General features: G+C 37.4%; 1 protein-coding gene across 5 annotated transcripts; it reads right to left on the reverse strand.

Annotated features, from left to right (window-relative positions):
* Positions 1 to 233: 233 nt before the first annotated feature.
* On the reverse strand, positions 234 to 18,846 carry ARL6 (ADP ribosylation factor like GTPase 6). 5 transcript variants are annotated; one of them, XM_040567964.1, is made up of 8 exons: positions 18,763 to 18,846; positions 16,254 to 16,404; positions 14,026 to 14,087; positions 12,249 to 12,317; positions 9,216 to 9,310; positions 5,408 to 5,537; positions 3,929 to 3,984; positions 234 to 1,331 (listed from the first exon to the last, which is right to left on the reverse strand). In XM_040567964.1, the coding sequence occupies exons 2-8, from the start codon at positions 16,374 to 16,376 to the stop codon at positions 1,306 to 1,308; spliced, it is 561 nt and encodes a 186-aa protein (XP_040423898.1). In that variant the 5' UTR covers positions 16,377 to 16,404; positions 18,763 to 18,846; the 3' UTR covers positions 234 to 1,305. The 5 variants fall into 5 exon arrangements, with proteins under 5 accessions (XP_040423898.1, XP_040423880.1, XP_040423907.1 ...); XM_040567946.1 differs by having other exon boundaries at positions 14,023 to 14,087; XM_040567973.1 differs by having other exon boundaries at positions 18,598 to 18,828.
* Between the last annotated feature and the right edge of the window lies 1 nt (position 18,847).

The following is an 18,847-nucleotide window of genomic DNA, read 5'->3' on the forward strand; positions in this document are numbered from 1 at the left end:
TCTATTAAGTTAGCCATAAGAGGTATGCTTACAGAATATTTCTGCATTTTATACGTTGACATGGGAGATTAAAAAAAACTTTTCTAAGACCTACATATTACATCTCCCACAGGAATCAGGAAGTGGAAGGGAAATACAGTAGAGGACCATCTTTACCACTCTCAGTGAGCGTCTTCTTGTTTATCAGACACAGGAAGAGGGATTAATGAGGAAGAGTTGGCATGACAAAAATAGAGTGCTTAGCATTGGTTTAATTTGTTACCTAGACTGCACCTTTGAAGTTAGAAGGTTTATTAAAAATCCTTCTTGAAAGTAAAACATTTTACACATAACAGAAGTATAATACATATTTCATATTAATGATCTAGTAACTAGTGAACTGCCCCTTAACTGTGTTTCCAAAATATAATTTTCAATTGTATGCTTTACAAATACCTGGAACCGCAGTCTAGCTTATCAGAAAGTATAACAAATACATGCAATTAAAAAAATAATCTTGAGAGAACCATTTTATTACAGTATAGAATGCTATTCCCATCACGAAATGGACAAAAATTCCAAATGAAACTGAAAACCAAGAACCCCTATAATGTAAAGGCAATCAATGAACATATTTATGTTAAAAAAAAGTGACATGCTGTACATTTAAAGTTTTATTGATGGGAATGGAAATATAACCATAGCACATCACAAAAACAGTTTGTAACATTTCATTACAAACAGTTCCTTAAAAACATCTGCAATCATTTGTAACAGCTGCACTTAATATTTGAATCCTTGTAACTTCAATCAAAATATTCTTCTAGTAGCCTATTGCAGATGGTTATTAAAAAAACTATGTTACAATTTACAGTAAAAAAAATCCAGAAATACCTACTGTTTGCAAGTGCCCAATTTTAAGTATTTCATACAGCTTTATTTCAGGAAGTGATGATCATTCTTCCTTGGGAATATAAATTTTACCACTTGTTCAAAAGTTGTCTTCCCCCAAAAAACATAGGGGCACTTCCTGATGGCTAATTATCACCTATAACTAAAATGAATGCAGATGCTTATTATTTACACATTTTTGGTTTTAAATATGCTCTTCAGTCACGAGATTCAATTTAATTTATGGATGTGCATACCTGAGGTACTATGTAATCTAATGCATTTTTCCTGGAAGTGATACTAAAAGGAAACAAATCAACACAGAATATTTAGCTGAACTGTCTGTATTCTTCAAGTCTTTCTTCCTTTCCAAGATCTCGTACACCTACTAACAAAGCTTGTAAGTGAGAACACCATACATCTTTTATTTATCTCTCATGTCTTCATTGCTTGGATCTGATCTGTTAATAAAAAGAGACAGCTAGTATTAAATAGAAGTAAGATGAATTATTGTCTTATTTCACTTTTTGAAAACATAGCCCAGTATGTCCAGGTTATGGAACTACATCAATAGATACTTTGGTGTAGTTAAAATAGTGGGGCACAATCCAGTTTTGAGTTGTTTTCAATTTGCTCTCACATCCACTTCTGAAATTCCTTCACAGCCAAGTAGTTTTCCTCAAATATAGCTAATTAAACATGAAGAACCTTCTACATAATTTTTATCCTTTACAAGCTTAAGGTAAAGGATGAGAACAAGGTCTGAGAATTGTGAAGCACACATTTCAATTCCTTGCGCGCATTTCAGCTTCCACATAACTAAACTAGAATTAACTCCCCAAAAGCAATGAACACCAAAAGGATTTAAAGTTTGTTTTTGCATAATTCACATGGAAACATCCTTGCTCTCAGTAACCACACTTCTCCATACTGAGAGCCTGATTGCCACTTCTAAATTCACTTCAAAGTTTTTCTTAGTTAGCATAAATATACTACATCCCCATTACAATATGGGGAAGTCAGCACAATTTAATTAAAAGCAGTAGTAAGGAATGAGAGCTGTGTTTAGCCCAACATGAGACAGGTTAGTTTTACCCTACTGATGATATGGTGTTGCAATAGAAATCCACGTTACAAAATGTGAAAATAAGCAATCTCAGCGCTTGCTGAGGAAAAAAAGGCAAAACCTGATCCCTCCTGAAACCAGGGAAGCTATGAGTCTGCAAAAGACCTACAATGGATCTGCAAAAAGTAGCTAAGAAAAGTATGGTTGTTGACAAAAAAACTACATATTCATTAACCAGGTGTCTGTTTGTCCACTTAAGTTTATGACACTTGTGATTTAGAGACTAATATAACAGAGTTCTTCCATTTTTTCTCCTCGAGTGCTCTAGCAATGGGCAGGAGAATCATAGCAGAAAATGAAATGAAATCTTCATCCACTGAAAGTGTAACTGTCAAACCGCACATGCTTAGGTGACAATCCAGTTTAAACCTAACCCCACTTAAGCTTTTAGGGTGCGCTGAGATGGGAGTTAATAGCAATTCTTTTAGGTAAAACCCATCTGTGAAGAATTTCAACTCAGAAAATTAAGAATTTTAACTACCCATGAGAGTAAATAGCTATAAAGAGCTATACGAGTGACAGCAGGAGCACTTAATTGCAGAGATTAAAAATCTATGTATACAACTTAAATATTTCATCAGAAAATATTTAGACTAGCATTTGAGAACCTCTTTAAGTAGCTTGAAGCTATGTACAAAATCATCAACTCCAACTTTGGACTGAAATTTAGAAGTTTTAAGTGTAGACCCTGGAAATCACAGGAAGATATTACAGAATCAGAACTATGCCTAAAATTAGGAAAGAGTATTATATTTGGAATCTACTCTCTGTAATGAAATACAGCAGTGAAGGAAGCTCAGTAGTAAGGTGCTGCTTCTCCACTACAGAGCTCTTTTAGATGGTGGAGGATGCATCAGTTTCTCTGTAAAACAGTCTCTTTGTAAAGACCATTTTTAGTTAGTATACCTTCATCTGAAAACATGACCAAATGTTTTTGTATTCTGTAACAATGTAGAAAAACCAACCATCTCCTTCTAATTAACAGAAAGGATTCTAAGTAGAAAGGACAGTCTGGTACCCATGGACATGAGGAAGCAATGTTAATCAGGTAGAACGTCTGATGCTACTTAGCTACACCTTTGAAAGAAATTTGGTGGCACTAACTCTGGGACATTGCTGACATCTAGTGGCTACCACAGCACAGAACACGTCAATCTAAAGTCATCTTGCACAGCATTTTGTTCTCAGACTCACATTATTCTCCACTAACACACTCAGAACGTAAGCAATGTACATTAGATTGAGGGTGCTAAAATTAGAACAATACCACACTTCACTACTCTAAACATTTAGCAGTACACGGGAGGACCATAGAGACCCAATCCTTACCAATACACAACATAAGGAAATAACACAGCAACCACACAAAGTTTGCAATTAAAGAATGCGTATGCAATACATCCTATAAGCCAGATGTGTTATTTTCTATGTGGTTACAAGTGTCTGCATATGCTAGGATCCTTACAACGTAAGCTGGTTTCTTTGGCTCTACGTCAAAAGAATCAAAATCGGTATATTTGTTTATCTTTCTAGACTGCTTATTCACCATTTCCAAATACTTAACAACAAGATATGGAAAACTGGGACAGGCCAGTAAGAATAAATTAAAGAACAAACTGAGCTACCACTATACAAATTAAAGTTCAGGAGCACCATGTATTATTATTGTTTAAAAGAAAGTTTTGCACTGTTTCAAGAGTATGCATTAACATTTCATAGTACACACTTTTGACAGAGAACTAACATGATCTTTGTGTGCACATTAAGGAGAAAAATGAAAGGTAAGCATGAGACAGAGCATCAGTACTCACTGTGTGATTTGATCTGACAGCAGAAATGGACAGAAAGAAAAAGGAAATAAAGAAAAAACCTTACAAAATGAAAAGAGTTTAACAGAATGAGAATAGAGCAAGAGAATTACACATTGCATACCTTGGAGCCAATCCACACCATCCTGTAAACCTTCTCCTTTAAGAGCATCACTGGCACTGAAAGAAACAAATCAAATTATGAAGACATTGTAATAATAACAGTTTCAATGGACTCGTCACTATACCTGTAATTTACAGAACTGCAAAGTAGCATGCACAATTAAGTTTTCTTCACCTGAAGAAGACTGCTTCTCAAAGGATTAATTCTACAGTACCTTCCCAATATGAGAACATTTCAAGATGTGCTTTTAGTTTTAAGTAACTACTACAGTTCTGAGACAGGGGAATCATTCCTAGAACATGAGGGGCTCTTGAAGACCTCCCACATGAGGCAGCTGTATTGTTCTGCTGCAGATACACTTTAGTAACACCCTCTGCAAATGCTGTAAAACCTGTATTTACTGTCTACAGCAAGACCAAAGAAATAGCACCTTCCTTCCTCCCACACAGTTCCTATACAAAGCAAAGGTGTTGGAGTACTGGAGGAAACAAGTACTGTGCATACACACTTCTTGTAACAGCCACCCTAGGGCTGTCTATGTTAGGCCACAATGAGAACAGTGTGAATTTACCCTTTGAATCACAGGGGTACAACTGTTTAAGGCCCCTCATTCTTCAGCTTATGAAAATTAACACAGCAGTGAATCTGCACTATTTTGTGGTTATCTATAAAGTTATTTCTCAAGGAGCTTGGGAATTCATCAGTGCAAAGCAACAATCCCAAAATAACACCCAAGTAATCAAGTTAATTATTAAAGGGCCTAAAATGAAAACTTTAGTTTTCAGCAGCACTTAGCTGCTGATATCAATTTTAGTTTACAATATATGAACTTTTGTAAGCTAAAAATATAACTTCTGTAAAGTACTTCTGAGCACAAAGGGTTTTTTTCCCCTGTCAACACAGACAATCCTTTTATTTATAGGAAAGCTTTACATCCTTCAGAAAGGAAGTGCAATAGTTCTTAAAACTAAAAAAAACCCCTCAGACATTATGTGGTGCAATACTGTCTCTCTGAATTCCCACAGGAACAGCTTACTAAGGGATCTTTTAACAGCAGCACCTGGAGACTGAAAGAAAACAACTCTAAAGGCTTCACTGTTGATATTATTTATCCTGCAAGACAATCCAGCAGCAACACGGATGGCAATTCCACACAATTTCCCAGCAAAAATAGGCGCAGCTACTCTTCTGATAAGAACGCTGCTTTTCAATTTCACTGAAGTTCTCTATTTCATTATTCGGGTAACAGTTCTCTCGTGAAAGTTTTCTACTTACAGTCTACATGAATGCACTGTATTGTGCCTATAAAATGTATTTCATAGCAAGTATTGTAATGTTTCCACTCATTCCACATATGGCAGAACAGCATTTTATCTGGTAGATTTAGTTTGTATTATATAATACTGAGTGGTATGATAGAGCTAAAATATGAATACAAATTGTCACCAATAAAAGAGTAAAAATAAAAGGAAAGTTTACCAGATATGCCAGGGTTTGTCTTTGATGTTTTCTAATGACAATAACTGAGATACTTTCACAGATGATATCGCATCCCTGAGGTCCATCTTGTTAGCAAAGAACAGAATAGGCAGTCGACGGTGCTTAATATCTAGGCACAGGCAGAAATAGAAGAACCATGACAATATGCAACACAATCTCTGCAAGCAACAAACTACAAACAATACAAGAAGGTATTCTGCTCACCTGTAACTGCAATTCTTTGAAGGTTGTATCCTACCAAGATGCACACTGTTGGGTCACATGGCCTCTGATGCATGCTTCAAGAAAGCTCAAACTTTCTGGTAGGCTTTGGGATCTCCCCCTACCTTACACATATATTTAAAGCTGTAGGTAGGAGTTGTTGGCGAAGCTGAGGAACAGGAGCTCAAGCAATTTCCTACAAATACTATGTGCACCTCTGTTTAGTGAAGATTGGATGTGTAAAGTGAACAGAAAAATTATTTTCATTCCTTCATATCCTCCCAAAAGTAGATGCATATGAGTAGTCTGCACTATCCTTTAGCATCCTGGAGGACATCCATGACTTTCTTTAAAGATCATAAAATAAGAAAAGATGCAGATGTCAGGACATCCCTCAACTGACCTTCACTTGAACAAAGACTTCTCTACCAGAAGCTCTTCGCAGTTAGTAGTGGGAACCACAGTCCCAACCAAGGACCCTGATACACTGCTAGTTTCTGGTGTATTTATACATGCAACAGCCTCTCTGATTACCATGAAAGGCTAAAGAGTCATTGCAAGGAAACAAAGCATACATCTGCCAGGCTGAAGAGAATAAAGCTGGCAAAAAAAATTACTAGTATCAGTGCCAGCTACAGAAATTGTTCCACATTATTCAAAAAGATTAATTCTGGGATTTGTGAAAAATTTGGATTTGAATCAACCCATCAATTTTTCATAGGAAAAGATCTGTAAAGAAACTGTGATGAAAATTTCCATAGAGGCGCTTCTTAGAATAGTAAAGAGAAGAGGTTGTTTCCCATAGGAAACAAGCTAAGGATTTATTTGGAACCTCCAAACATAAGCCAGCTGACCCTGCTGGGAAGGGTGGCAGAACCCCATTAAAAAAAACAACTCTCCTAATGCTGAAATGAATTGAACTTCTTAATTATGCTCTTTTCAAACCTTTTACTGAACCCTCCCACAAATCCAGTGGAGATACTACTAGTACAACCATACTCAGAGATCATGAGTGCTCAACAAAATGCTGACGTTTTCACAGTTGTTTACCCTATCTGGAACTACTTTTTCCTCTGACATCCTCTAATGTGAATCAAAAGGCCTTAAAATAGAAGCACAGAAAGAATATAATTAAATTTTTGTTCTGATTCCACAGTTGAATAGCTCTTTTGTCTCCCAACTGATACTTTTACACTAACCTAAAGTACAGTTAAATGAACTCTCGCACTCACAGGTTGCAGTTTACAGATATGTTAGAACCACAGAAGTTTGTTAACATCACACATGCAGATAGCCAAATTTACCAAGGAATTCTCACTGTAGTTTCTTTTTTGTTTGTTAAGCACGTGAAAACGGGTACAACCTACCCACATATACTCATAAATACACACTTAAAGATGTTTGCTAAATAAACTGATAAACAGACACATTTTTTCCTACCTTATTATTTCCTACCATGCTATACCCTATTCTTCCTAACACATTAAAAAAAGACAGACACTAGAGACATGCGATGTGTAATTTTATACAAAGCATTTCAAACGTACAGAAATTTCATTTTATTTTAGAAGCATGTGCTGGAGGTCAAGTGACCCAAGAGTCAATGTCTGACTAGGTAATCTAATGACTGTGATCTTGCAAAATGCTGAAGTAATAACATAACAGTGATCATTAAACAAGCTGTTATTTGTAGAGTGCACAGTCCACTATCACAAGTAGTAGTTTTGATCTTCAAAACAATCCCAGCTAGCACAACTTCTACCACCATTAATGCTTCACATTTCACATTCCCTTTCACCTGACCACTTCAGGCAAAGCCTGTTTTACTGAAGGGTTGCTAAGATTTTCAGGGACAGGAATCTATTCAAGGTTATTACCCGGCGTCCACTTAAAGTGTAAGCATGTACATTTAAACCACAACAGGGGGTTCACAGAGGCAGAAGCACAGAAGGGGAGTAAATAGGGCATGTAGAAGAAGGGTAGAACAACAGTAATGCAAATAAAAATATTGCTGTAGTAAAACAGCTATAGATTGATTCAGTTAATAGTTACTTTTATCAAACATTATTCTCTTTGGTCCTCTTGGATTAAGACCTATCAAAACCCCAAAGGATAGGAACGCTATGGCTGCATTTTACCTGAGCTGCCCCAAGGCAAAAATACAGTAGTGCCCTTCCTTGGTGCTAGGGAATACACCAGGTGGCCACAGCCACGATCTTTGAGAGTCAAAAAACATAAGCGTATCAAAAGCTGAAGAGTGCTGACCTACTAGATCAGTGTTAGTAACCTGTTAATACTTAAATACGATACCCAAAGTTGCAAATCCTCAGCCTTAACACTTTTTACTCTTTTGTGTTATAATAAAGCAGTACATACTACAGTTGTGTCTACCTCCTATCCTTAGTCTTATGTGGTTTCCCTTTTATCAACAGAATCACCTTTTTACCAGTGTGGTTAATACCTGCTTTGTTAGAGTTCCCTGACCCTTATGTAATCCACCTGCAGCCCTTGGTTCACCTCCTCCCTCCCCTTGAACTTTGCGAGCTTGTCCTTTCAGTGTCTGCACTTGAAGTGGCCCGTTCCTCTGAACATAAAATGAAGGGACCCAGTCAGCTCACATATGCTCAGCTACAGCATCCTTGCTGATGAGCTCATGTATTACATGCAGCCTGCATGGAAAAGGAAACCACAGCAATATGATCGGCTCCTATCTCACAATACTATCCTTGGTTAGAAATACAGAAGTATTTCTCTTTTCTCACATCTAGTACTGTAACCCCACAAGTTAAGGCTCTACCAGCTTAATAAATACGAAATTGCAGTAGGATTTCACTTTTAAATTTCCTGCATGTAGTTTTACACTCTGGCTACTCACAACAATACTACAGTGCTGAAAGTCAATCAAAATTGCATATTGCTTATAAATACATAATTTGATTCCAATAGTGTTGGCCATATGGAAAGGCAAAGAAGGGAAGAGTTGATTGATCTCAAAACTTATCCAAGAGAATACAGCCCCATAGAAAAAAAATAAAGTAAGAGCCCCTAAAACTAAATGCCTCACCATGAATCTTCTCATATTCTATCCTGCCCCACATATCCTTTTATAGGCAATTGAAACTGACTGGTATAACTACCCTGGTATCCTTATTTTTAGCTATCTTGCAATAATAATAATAAAAAAAGACCATGAAGATAAAAAAATGAAAATTTACATTAAAGGAACTAGTCTTCACAGAAAAATTTAGACAAGGGAATTTTGTGTATGTTAGTCACTGTATACAGGCTCTCCAGCTTCCAAAAGGTCAAGATCCATTCTTCAAACTAGCACAACTTTTGTTCTATGTTGATTAAGAATGAGGTCCAAGAAGAAGCAATCCAACGCAATGTAGCCAGCTGACAAATGATCAGTTCGTAAGTCAGAACAGGTACATGAAAAACCCCTATCCAGGGCTATTATTCTAGTATTCATGAATGTCTAAAATATTTATAAAATACTCAGAATGCAGAATGTGTCAGGTAAGAAGATTTTTTCTTACAACAACATAACAAATATGGAGACAGAAGGGGAAAAAAGCCTCCTCACCTGGATGATTCAGAAGGGTGTCAAGTTCTTCTTTGGCCACAACCATTCTTAATTTGTCACTGCTATCAATGACAAAAATAATGGCTTGGCCTTCTCTGCATAACATAAAAAGAGCAAAGAGGCAAATTATAGGTTCTCTTAAACTGTGATTAAGAAAAGGCTTTAGAAGAAACACCAAAAAAAAAAAAAAAATCAAACAAACCTGTGTTTTCCTCTAATTTCTGCTATTTGCCATTAAGTTTTGAATCCAGCCCTATTTCTGAAATTCAACCTTTTGACAACCTGCATACATTTTTTGAGACTTGAGATTGTTAGCTGCATGACTCTTACAAGATTCAGTCTACACAGACTCTTCAGAAATCTTGATTTCACCACCGAGACTGAAAAATGAACTCTGAAAATGTAACCGACTGCTATGCTGACAGTGTGCTCACAAAGTAAACCTGTAGAGAGCTTTCTGTAGAAGTCCTTTATTTCCTGCACTAAAACGATTTTATTTAGAGTTTTTCTTTTTAAACTGAACTTGATTTTATTTCTAAAGAAAAACTGCGTGTCTACAGCTGTAGAAACAACCAGGCACATGCAGACTAACTTTCACAAAAGTCTGCATAAATAGTTTTGTTTTTCTTTTAACAACAGGTAAAAATTTTCTACTATTTCAAATCAAAGACATTTTGCCGGCAAAATGACCACAGACAAAATGTATATATATGCCCATGAACTCCTGATTTCAGCATATTATTTATATTTCATGTTTCATTTATTGAAAGTTATTTGAAAGCAAAATAAAGTCTGATCAATTCAGAAGAACAGCTATAGGAGACCCACAAAAAGTATTCTTAATTTACCTGTTAATGTAATAGTTATTTGTCCTTTGTTTTACATTTCTCTGAGAGACAATTAGAGGTACTTCTTCACCCCCCCAACCCTACCCCTCAGTACTATCTTTGTCCCAGACAAAAAAAAAACACCAACAAAACGAAACAAACAAACACAAAAACCAGTCCCTACTGATAAAAAGAAATATCTTGACCAGTCTAAGACTGCAGGAGAATGTCCATTATTTTGAGGAATACGGCAGAACTTGAATAGTAAATAAAAAAATACTTTGACTGTTTCAGCTAATATTCAAGACTTTGAGTGTACAACATTTATCTATGGGAAACAGAGTCCTAGTGTGTATTTACCAACACAAAATAACTTCACAAACAGGTAGCACAACATAAATTTACAAATAATAAGGACACTTGGTCCTTTGAGGACAACCTAGAAGATAGGTTCAAGGCAAATAAAAGAGCAATCTTTAAGTACTTTGAGGCAACTACTTCAATGCAGACATTTGATCAGAATTGACTGGCATTTTGCTGTTCTTATAAAGTTAAGCTAGATTTAATTTTATAAACTAAACAGTACATAATTATTTTCTATTATTTTTAGCAGAAGTTAATCTTCAGTATTTGACTACTGCACTGGATCAGGAACAGAAGTGGATACAAGTGTACATTTCACTGTCAGCATTAACTAAGAAACTCCCTTCCCGTTAACGTTAACAAAAGCAGTTTATGCCACATAAAAGAGTAATTTACTGCATTAAAATACATCAGTCAGAAAAATCATTTGCTTATGAAACACTCAGCTAGCATTTTGAGAGCAGCCTAGGGGCATCAGCCATTGAAATCCAAAAGTTTTGGGAAACAGACATCTAACATTCTTGAAAGTGATGCCCACACAAGTCTTTAAATTGTTAACACAATTTTGACATGAAAAGAAGATGAAGTGTTAATCCTCAATTAAAGAATACTTTCAAGTCTATCACATTTAATATTAATCAAATATTTAAATTTTATTATAATCTCCAGAATGGGGAACACAAGCTGTTTCCGTGTGATATAATAATGTTCACCTTCTGTTGATCAGCAACAGGTATTACAGAATGCCAGTGAAACAACAGAAATAAAGCTTCAAGTTTCATCAGAAGCTAGAAAAACAGACAATAGTTTCTATTACCAGTAAGTCAATATTTGGAGCAGTGCATCCAGCTCTGGGGCCCCTAGTACAAGTGATGTGGACCTACTAGAGCAGGTCCAGGGGGTGTCCACAAAAATGCTCAGAGGGCTAAAGCACCTCTTCTGTGAAGACAGGCTGAGGTTTAGCCTAGAGAAGGTTTTCGGAAACCTTAGAGCAGCCTTCCAGTATTTAAAGGGGGTCTACGGGAAAGGTGAGTAGATACTTTACACCAGGGTGTGTAGTGATAGGACAAGGGGTAACTGCTTTAAACTAGAATACTAGTTAAACTAGATTTAGATTAGCTATAACGAAGAAATTCTTCACTCAGAGAAGGAGTGAGGCCCTGGCACAGGCTGCCCACAGAAGCTGTGGATGCCCCATCCCTGGAGGCGTTCAAGGCTGGATGGGGCTTTGGGCAACCTGGTCAGGTGGGAGGTGTCCCTGCCCATGGCAGGAAGGTTGTAACTGAGCGGATCTTTAAGGAGCCTTCCTATCCAAACCATTCTGTGATTCTATGAATACCATAATATTATAAAATACAGTAAACATCCTACTTCATAAGTAACATTTAAGAATACTTGATCAAATTCTTAGTTTACATGTGCCACCTCATCCTCTGAGGCTCCTCACATATTAAAAAAAAAAAAAAAAGCAACCCTCAGCCACCAGCCAATATCTTTTGGCTTTTAAAGTCTCTTACTCACAGAGGAACAGAAAAGTAAGAGACCTAATTTATCTTGGTGCTTTCTTATAGGATTGTTTTTTTGTTTTTGTTTTTAGAATTTAAAACTCATCTCTAGCACGCTCCCCCAATCTTTGAGATAAGATGTCCCCAAAAGTATGATAATTAACAGCATATCAATTCTTCTTAAAGTAGTTGTACTTATTCAGACCAAACTCCTGTCGAACACCAGGCACGATTCTTTAACTCATTTCTAAGCGCTAGGTATTATTAGACTTCCACCTGTACAATGTACATGCCAGCTAATATGAACAGCAATGCTTTAAAACAAATAATAGGCTTACTTGTAGTAATGTTCCCAGAGATTTCTGTATCTGCCTTGGCCCGACATATCAAACACTGTGAAAGACAAACTGTAAAGAAAAGAAAATCAGACACAAAGAACAAAACCAAAACCAAACTATTTACTTTGCTACCCCGACAGAAAGAGCCAGATCAACTTGAATCCCAATTATCTGTAAAAGATTCCAAAAGGAACTTTGGCTGCTGTATCTGCCTTCAAACTATCCTACCCAGCTTTGTGGTCTTATCATAGAAATACTTCACAACAGAAAAAAATGTTTATTCTCTGCAAAAAGAACTATATCAATTACAAAAAGTTGTACTGAATATAAAATAAGCTCCCATTCAGCCTCTCTTTTGATCACATTATCATTGAATGTTGTTTACAACGCTAAGTATATAAAATTTGGAAGAGCCATGACTTAAAATGCACACCCTGTCTTAAATTCTGTTCTTAGACAGGCATCAACAGCATCAAAAAGATTCTGTAGGCAGAAATAGTTTTTAAAAGCCAACAACTAAAAACAAACAAACAAAAAAAAACACATACCACTCTCCCTTCAGAGAAGCATCACATTCTGGCAATAACAGGTTTCTGCAGGTGACCAAGCTACAACGGACAGTCTCTGCAACTTTGAGATTTCACACAAATGCTAAACACAAGGTCAACTTCTAGAACATGACAAGAAAACTCTGATCCACTTCTGAAACGTCTACAGAGGCAACACTGAAAGCAATACTAGGTTTTCCTATTTTGCGTAGTCCCACACAGCTTTCAGAGTGGGAGCAGTATCAAAATGAGGAGGTCTCAAAATAATTCTTTCCAGTCTACGTCCGGACATTACCAGATTCTAGACCAGCTGCCCTGCCACATAAAAAATTCTTAACAACTCCAAAACAATGTTTTGATTGTAATACCAGAACTTTTTTTTTTGTTAAACATTCTACATTGTATAATCGCAGGTCACTTCTCCTGTTACAGGACCAGAATAAAGGAAAGTAACATAAATGGATTTACATTCTCACACACCCAAACCTGTCTTATATGCTTTACTGAGACAGAATACAGCTGTGAGCCTCCTGTAGAAACAGGAAACCCATCAATCCCACATGTCAGCTCAAGGAGGAAACAATTGTCTTGCAGACTGACTGCACCCATTAAAAATACACAGTGAAGGTTACAAAATAATAAACTAATATCTAATGTTACCTCTTTGAAACATTTTTGCCTCGCCACATCCCTTACATACATCCTAGCTTTCCTAATAGCTTGGCCTTCACTCAGCCAATAATTTGTTCCTTTCCTGACCTTTGCCCCTGACATCTTCCCATTCCTAAGGCTGTAACCACCATTTTTCATTTAATGAGATTAGACTGCAATCTCCTCAGTCTCCCCAGTGAGAGTGCTTATCGGAATACAGGTTGCCACCTAAGTAACTGCCTGTCCTCAAGACTGTAACAGCGTCCCAGTCTGAAACTGTTAAGAAAGAAATCAGACGCTCATAACACACCACTGCAAAGTTTTTATTAAAAAAATAAAAAATAACTTTGCATACATAGTTTTATAGCAGTGCAAAACATGGAATATATTCTAACACTGTCAGTCTAGAATTGCAGCTAAGACTCCTGGATACTACAACACTGCAGCAGGCTACGTGACATTTCAATACACCAGCACACCATTACGCTCAGTTACATTATCCTGAAAGTGTGATATAGGTCCAACTGATGTACATTGATTATTACAGTTAAAAGGGAGAAAATTAAAGAAACTGCTACCTGGATGTCTTGAATTTCTCTATACTGAATCCTATTGTTGGAACAATGTCTTGAGTTTGAGCCTATAAGAGAAAGAAAGTACAAATTTTTAAATAAAATTAGAAAACACTTAATATTGAAATATACTGGTAACATGAATACATCACACATCTATTTTTCCCAATACAATCTGCAAAATACACAATGTAATACACGAGATTTTTATAAATCCAGATACTGTTACTAAATAAGTTCCCTGAAAAGCATAATAATTCAGGATCAAGGTTTTTAATTTTCTAGGAAAAACAGTAGATACAGTTGTACAAGAGCACTGAAGACATTTCATCCTTAAAAGTGAGATTACATTAGACTGTGTGCATACATGTGGACGTTACCTAAGAAATAAACATGAGATATGTTAATGTGGAAGATGACAGCTTGAAGACGATGACTGAGGTCAAAGTTCAAAATACTCATGCACTCTTACGACCACAAGGTCAGCACAAACAAGCCTGCACAATGTCCAAAGTCTCTTTGAGGAAAGAGGGTATATTTCTGTCAACACATCAGACGAGCCATACTCAACTTGTACTACCAGCTTGGAAGAGTCTGTCTGAGGCTGGGAAGTGTACTGCAGACACTACACAATGGCCTAATCGCAGCTCTACTCAAACTACCTGATCACTGGAGGAATGGCCAAAATGTAAAGCGTTACTAATAGACCTGACTGGTAATCAGATTTACTGCTGAGCTAGTGAAGTAACCTCTCAGCTAAATCGGTACAACAGAATAATAGCTCTTTTAGAAAGCAGAAATACTGAGCAGGGAGAAAGGTTACATTTAGATTACAAATCACATTTAGATTACAAAGATCCTCAGATTATAGAGCTGAGAAAGTGATACACAATCCTTTCACAAACTTCCTAGAGCCCCTTATTAAAAACATTATTAAAGTAGTTACTCTTCCCATGCAACTGAAACAAGCTTAGTTTATCCATCTACAGTTTTATTGCGAAAACAGTATTTCACCATCCTAAACAGTTTAGTCAGCAGCTCCTGTCAACCAGGGAAAAATCTGTGCAAAATAAATGTTAAAGAAATAATATCATCTCCTCTAGTTCAAATGTATTTATGAGGCCCAACAGATACAACAGGCAGAGAAACACTTCTAATTGCCAGACAAATGATGCTGTTCCTACAGCAAAGCAGCACTTGTTCTTGAGAAGACTGCACTGTTCTTAAGAATATCCATAGCTGAAAATCATCTGTTGACTGAACTTACTAAAACCAATTTCATGAAATCTGATCTAATGACATTTGTTGCACATTAGAGAATTTGCCATGTCTTGCTAGGATAGGACTTATGCAAGTTGAATGCAAAGCCACCCTCCTAAAATACCACATTAAAAGAAAACAGTAAATTCTCATTATATGACTTACAGTAAAGCAACGGAGAAATAAATTCTGTTTAATCAAGTAACTCCCTCAGGACCTTCTCTTATATCTACCCCTGTGCTAAATCTTGAAATCAGTATTCAGCTCTAGTTAGGACACCTTTACTAAGGTGATCCTGACATAAAAACCCTGCTACAAGGAAGGTCTCAAAAATTGTGCGTGTATATAGATATATATATATATATACACATATATATGTATCGTTACAGATATTACGTACATATACATAATTTTCCTGTTACAAATTGCAGCAATTCCCCCAAATGATTGGCAACAGACAGTAAGCAATTTTATATTTTCATTTATCAATTTATTTCATTCTCATTAGAAGACTAATTCCAAGGAATAGAAGAGTACCAGGCTCTTTTACTGAGTTATATTTTTAAACAATGTGCAGTAGTACTCTTCAAAAAAATAAAAATCAACGGAATTTAAAAACCAAAATCTGTGTCCTGATAATAAGCAACAAAAAAACCACTATATTCCAAATGCACATAACCAAGACGCACAAGCCTCATCTCAGCCATCATAAACCCTTCCTTACTGAGTGATCTTAGAAGATGTGCCATGTTAACACTGGTTTTGGTAAATGTTTTCATAATATGCACATGGTTGCTGACATTTAGTTTTAGTTGGTTTGAAATTTGTAAGATACATTTGTACCACTGTACTAAATCAAAAAATTCTTCACATCTTTTTCACGATCACAATCAGTATAGCAGCATGCAGAAACAGCTTAAACAGACATCAACTCCGGAGTAAAACATCAACAGTAAACTAAGTAGGCTACTTACATTTGAAGGTTTAAGTTTATTTATGATCGTTGTTTTGCCACTATTGTCCAAACCAAGGCACAAAACATGAACTTCCTTTTTCTTCAGCCCAAGCCATCCTGCTAGCTTGTCAAACAGTCCCATGATTCTGGCTCAAATGCACAGCGATCACCTGTTGTTCAGAAAATCAGAGACGGGAAGAGCCGTTGGAAAAGGGTTACATATACAGCAGCGCTAGCACAGTAGGTAGGCATGTGGATAAGAAGTCCTTAAACTTTTAAAAGGACAGCATGAATAAGACACTGCGCAAACAGTACTGCAGCAGGTTTGCTCGGTGCAATAAGCAAATGGTGTGTAAGCTGATTATGGCGAAGAAGCCCTGATGCTAAAGGAGATTGGCTGTTTATAGCCCTGCTGATGTAACACGGCGTCCTCGATTCACTGGGCAGCCACGCTGTCGGCGTCCCAAGCGCTCCAATAGAAGCACAAGGGCAACACCTCCTTACCTTCCGCTGAACAGACAGAAAGGAGGTAAAGTAGATTTTACTTCAGGCTGTCAATAGTCCTGTCAGTCACTGTAATTTGGACAACAAAGCAAAACGACATCTACCTTCTTCAGCACCTGCTACGTGATTTGCTGAACCCTGAAGCAAATAAAGCACCCTCTGTCAACTCAATTCAAACTGTAATTGTAACGGGCTTTGACGATATTAACATGTGGAAATTGGGAGCTCATGCACTACAAATAGAAACTGATTATAACGGGTTCAACAGACACGAAGGCAGACAACTTAACATTCACCTGCAAGTCACGTGGAATCTGAACTCCTGCTCCTGCTCAGACACTGAAGTTACCTGGCAGTCACATATTAGGAGGAGCTTTCATTGTGCTTTCCCATGGGGCACTTGGCTGAACATGCTTTGCAAGGAGAATAACCCTTGTCTAGCCTGAATAAAGTCCTCGGAGAAAATTTCAGCAAACAGATAAAAGCAAACATTTGTGACACTTTCAATAATAAAGCATTTTATTAATGCCAGCGGAATTTCATGGAGTGGTCAGGGTTGTTTTTTCTCTTAATAAAGAAAACACACAAACACTGGAGAGCTCAAACCATGAGCTTTGTTACCCCAGAAAGTTAGAAAGAGAAAGATGAAAAAAATATCACTTCTTCACTGATTACAACATTATCATTAATTGAGTTTTAATAGAAAATAGTTTAAGCACTTAAAAACAAACTTTGTAATTTAAGCCATCAGCTTTGCTTAGCATCAACATTTTTTTTTAAATATACAGATATAATATAAAGCTTTATCACTCTAATGCATTTTGGTTCAAGCCTGGCAGTAATTTAGAGTAGCCAGGTATGCTATATGTTGTTGTCACCAGATTAAACAAGCACCACGTCAGTTATACCTATTCCCTCAAATAAGAGTCATGAATTTTCTTCTAACTCCCTTATTTTATGCCCTACTACTTTATTATGCAAACAAGCACTGAAAGCAGATTAAGGCTTAGTGTTTACTATCAAATTAACCTGACAATCCCCTGCTTCAAAACACATTACTTCCTAGTGTAATCAAGACTCACATATATATATTCTAGAGAATGAGGTCCACAAAATAAAATAAACATTATGAAATTTTCAATAGGAAACCTCCAACTATTTCACATTTTTGAGCTGATCTGTGACAGTCTGTAACGTGGAGATCAGTCGAGTGTTAATTGGCTGACTGCAGCAGTGGCCCTTCAAAACACGTAACTTCAAGCACTGAAGCTTTAGAAAAGTTTTCAGATACAAAGTTCTGGTGAAGCACTACTGAAGTGCTAGCTTGCTAACCACAACTTGGTGAGCACGGAATATTGTGGAAGATGTTGAAGCAAGGCTTCTGTAAGAACAAGAAATAAATTCACATTTTTCCATTTCTAAATATTCCAGTCTACTTGAAATATCACCATCTCCTACAGTGAGCCAAACTAACTCAAAGAAAAGTGCTGCAAAGCAACCTTGCAGGCAGCAAGCTGCATCCCTGAACTCTTGTGTACATACCCTGAAGCCTGAGCAGACAAGGGACAATTGCATTGGGAAGGTAAGAACCTCACAGGCACTCATGCAACAGAAAAGGAGAAAATGCAAGAACTTAAAAAACGCTCCAGGGGCTTATAGCCTATAATGCTGTGCAGCACATCACACCAGATATGCCCCCGACCTGCTGCTGCGATCACCCACACCCTGCGTAAGCAGCAACCCAGAGCCCTCACCGCACACGTGGGCGCTGCTTTTGGGCTCTTGAGGCAGGGACGAGACCAGAAGGGTCGCGGGCCCCTTCCAAACTAAACGGCGTTAAACCACTCCATCCAACTCACCTGAACTACCCAAATTCAAACGCTGCAATACCAAGGCTGCCCCAGCCACCGAAGAGGCCCCTTTTTAGCTCAGCATCACCGACAACTTAACGATAACATATATTTTTTATGCACAGGACCCCCCACCCCAACACCCACAAACCCGCCCCCCGGCGCAGCACAGACCTCGGCCCACAAAATGTCGGCCAGGCCCGGCCGCCGCTGCTGTTGCCGTGGAAACCTCCGCCCCGCCTCGCCCCGCCCCGCCCCT

This window comes from Cygnus olor, chromosome 1, assembly GCF_009769625.2.
Source record: "Cygnus olor isolate bCygOlo1 chromosome 1, bCygOlo1.pri.v2, whole genome shotgun sequence".
Taxonomy (NCBI): domain Eukaryota; kingdom Metazoa; phylum Chordata; class Aves; order Anseriformes; family Anatidae; genus Cygnus; species Cygnus olor.

Bases quoted from the DNA above. Each gene is read 5' to 3' on its own strand.
- ARL6 (XM_040567946.1), bottom strand. From the start codon at position 16,376: ATGGGACTGTTTGACAAGCTAGCAGGATGGCTTGGGCTGAAGAAAAAG. The intron at 14,088-16,253 runs GTAAGTAGCCTA...TTTCTCTTATAG, and splicing joins ATAAACTTAAACCTTCAAAT to GCTCAAACTCAAGACATTGT. The intron at 12,318-14,022 runs GCAGTTTCTTTA...TTTTCTTTACAG, and splicing joins AAATTCAAGACATCCAGGTA to TTTGTCTTTCACAGTGTTTG.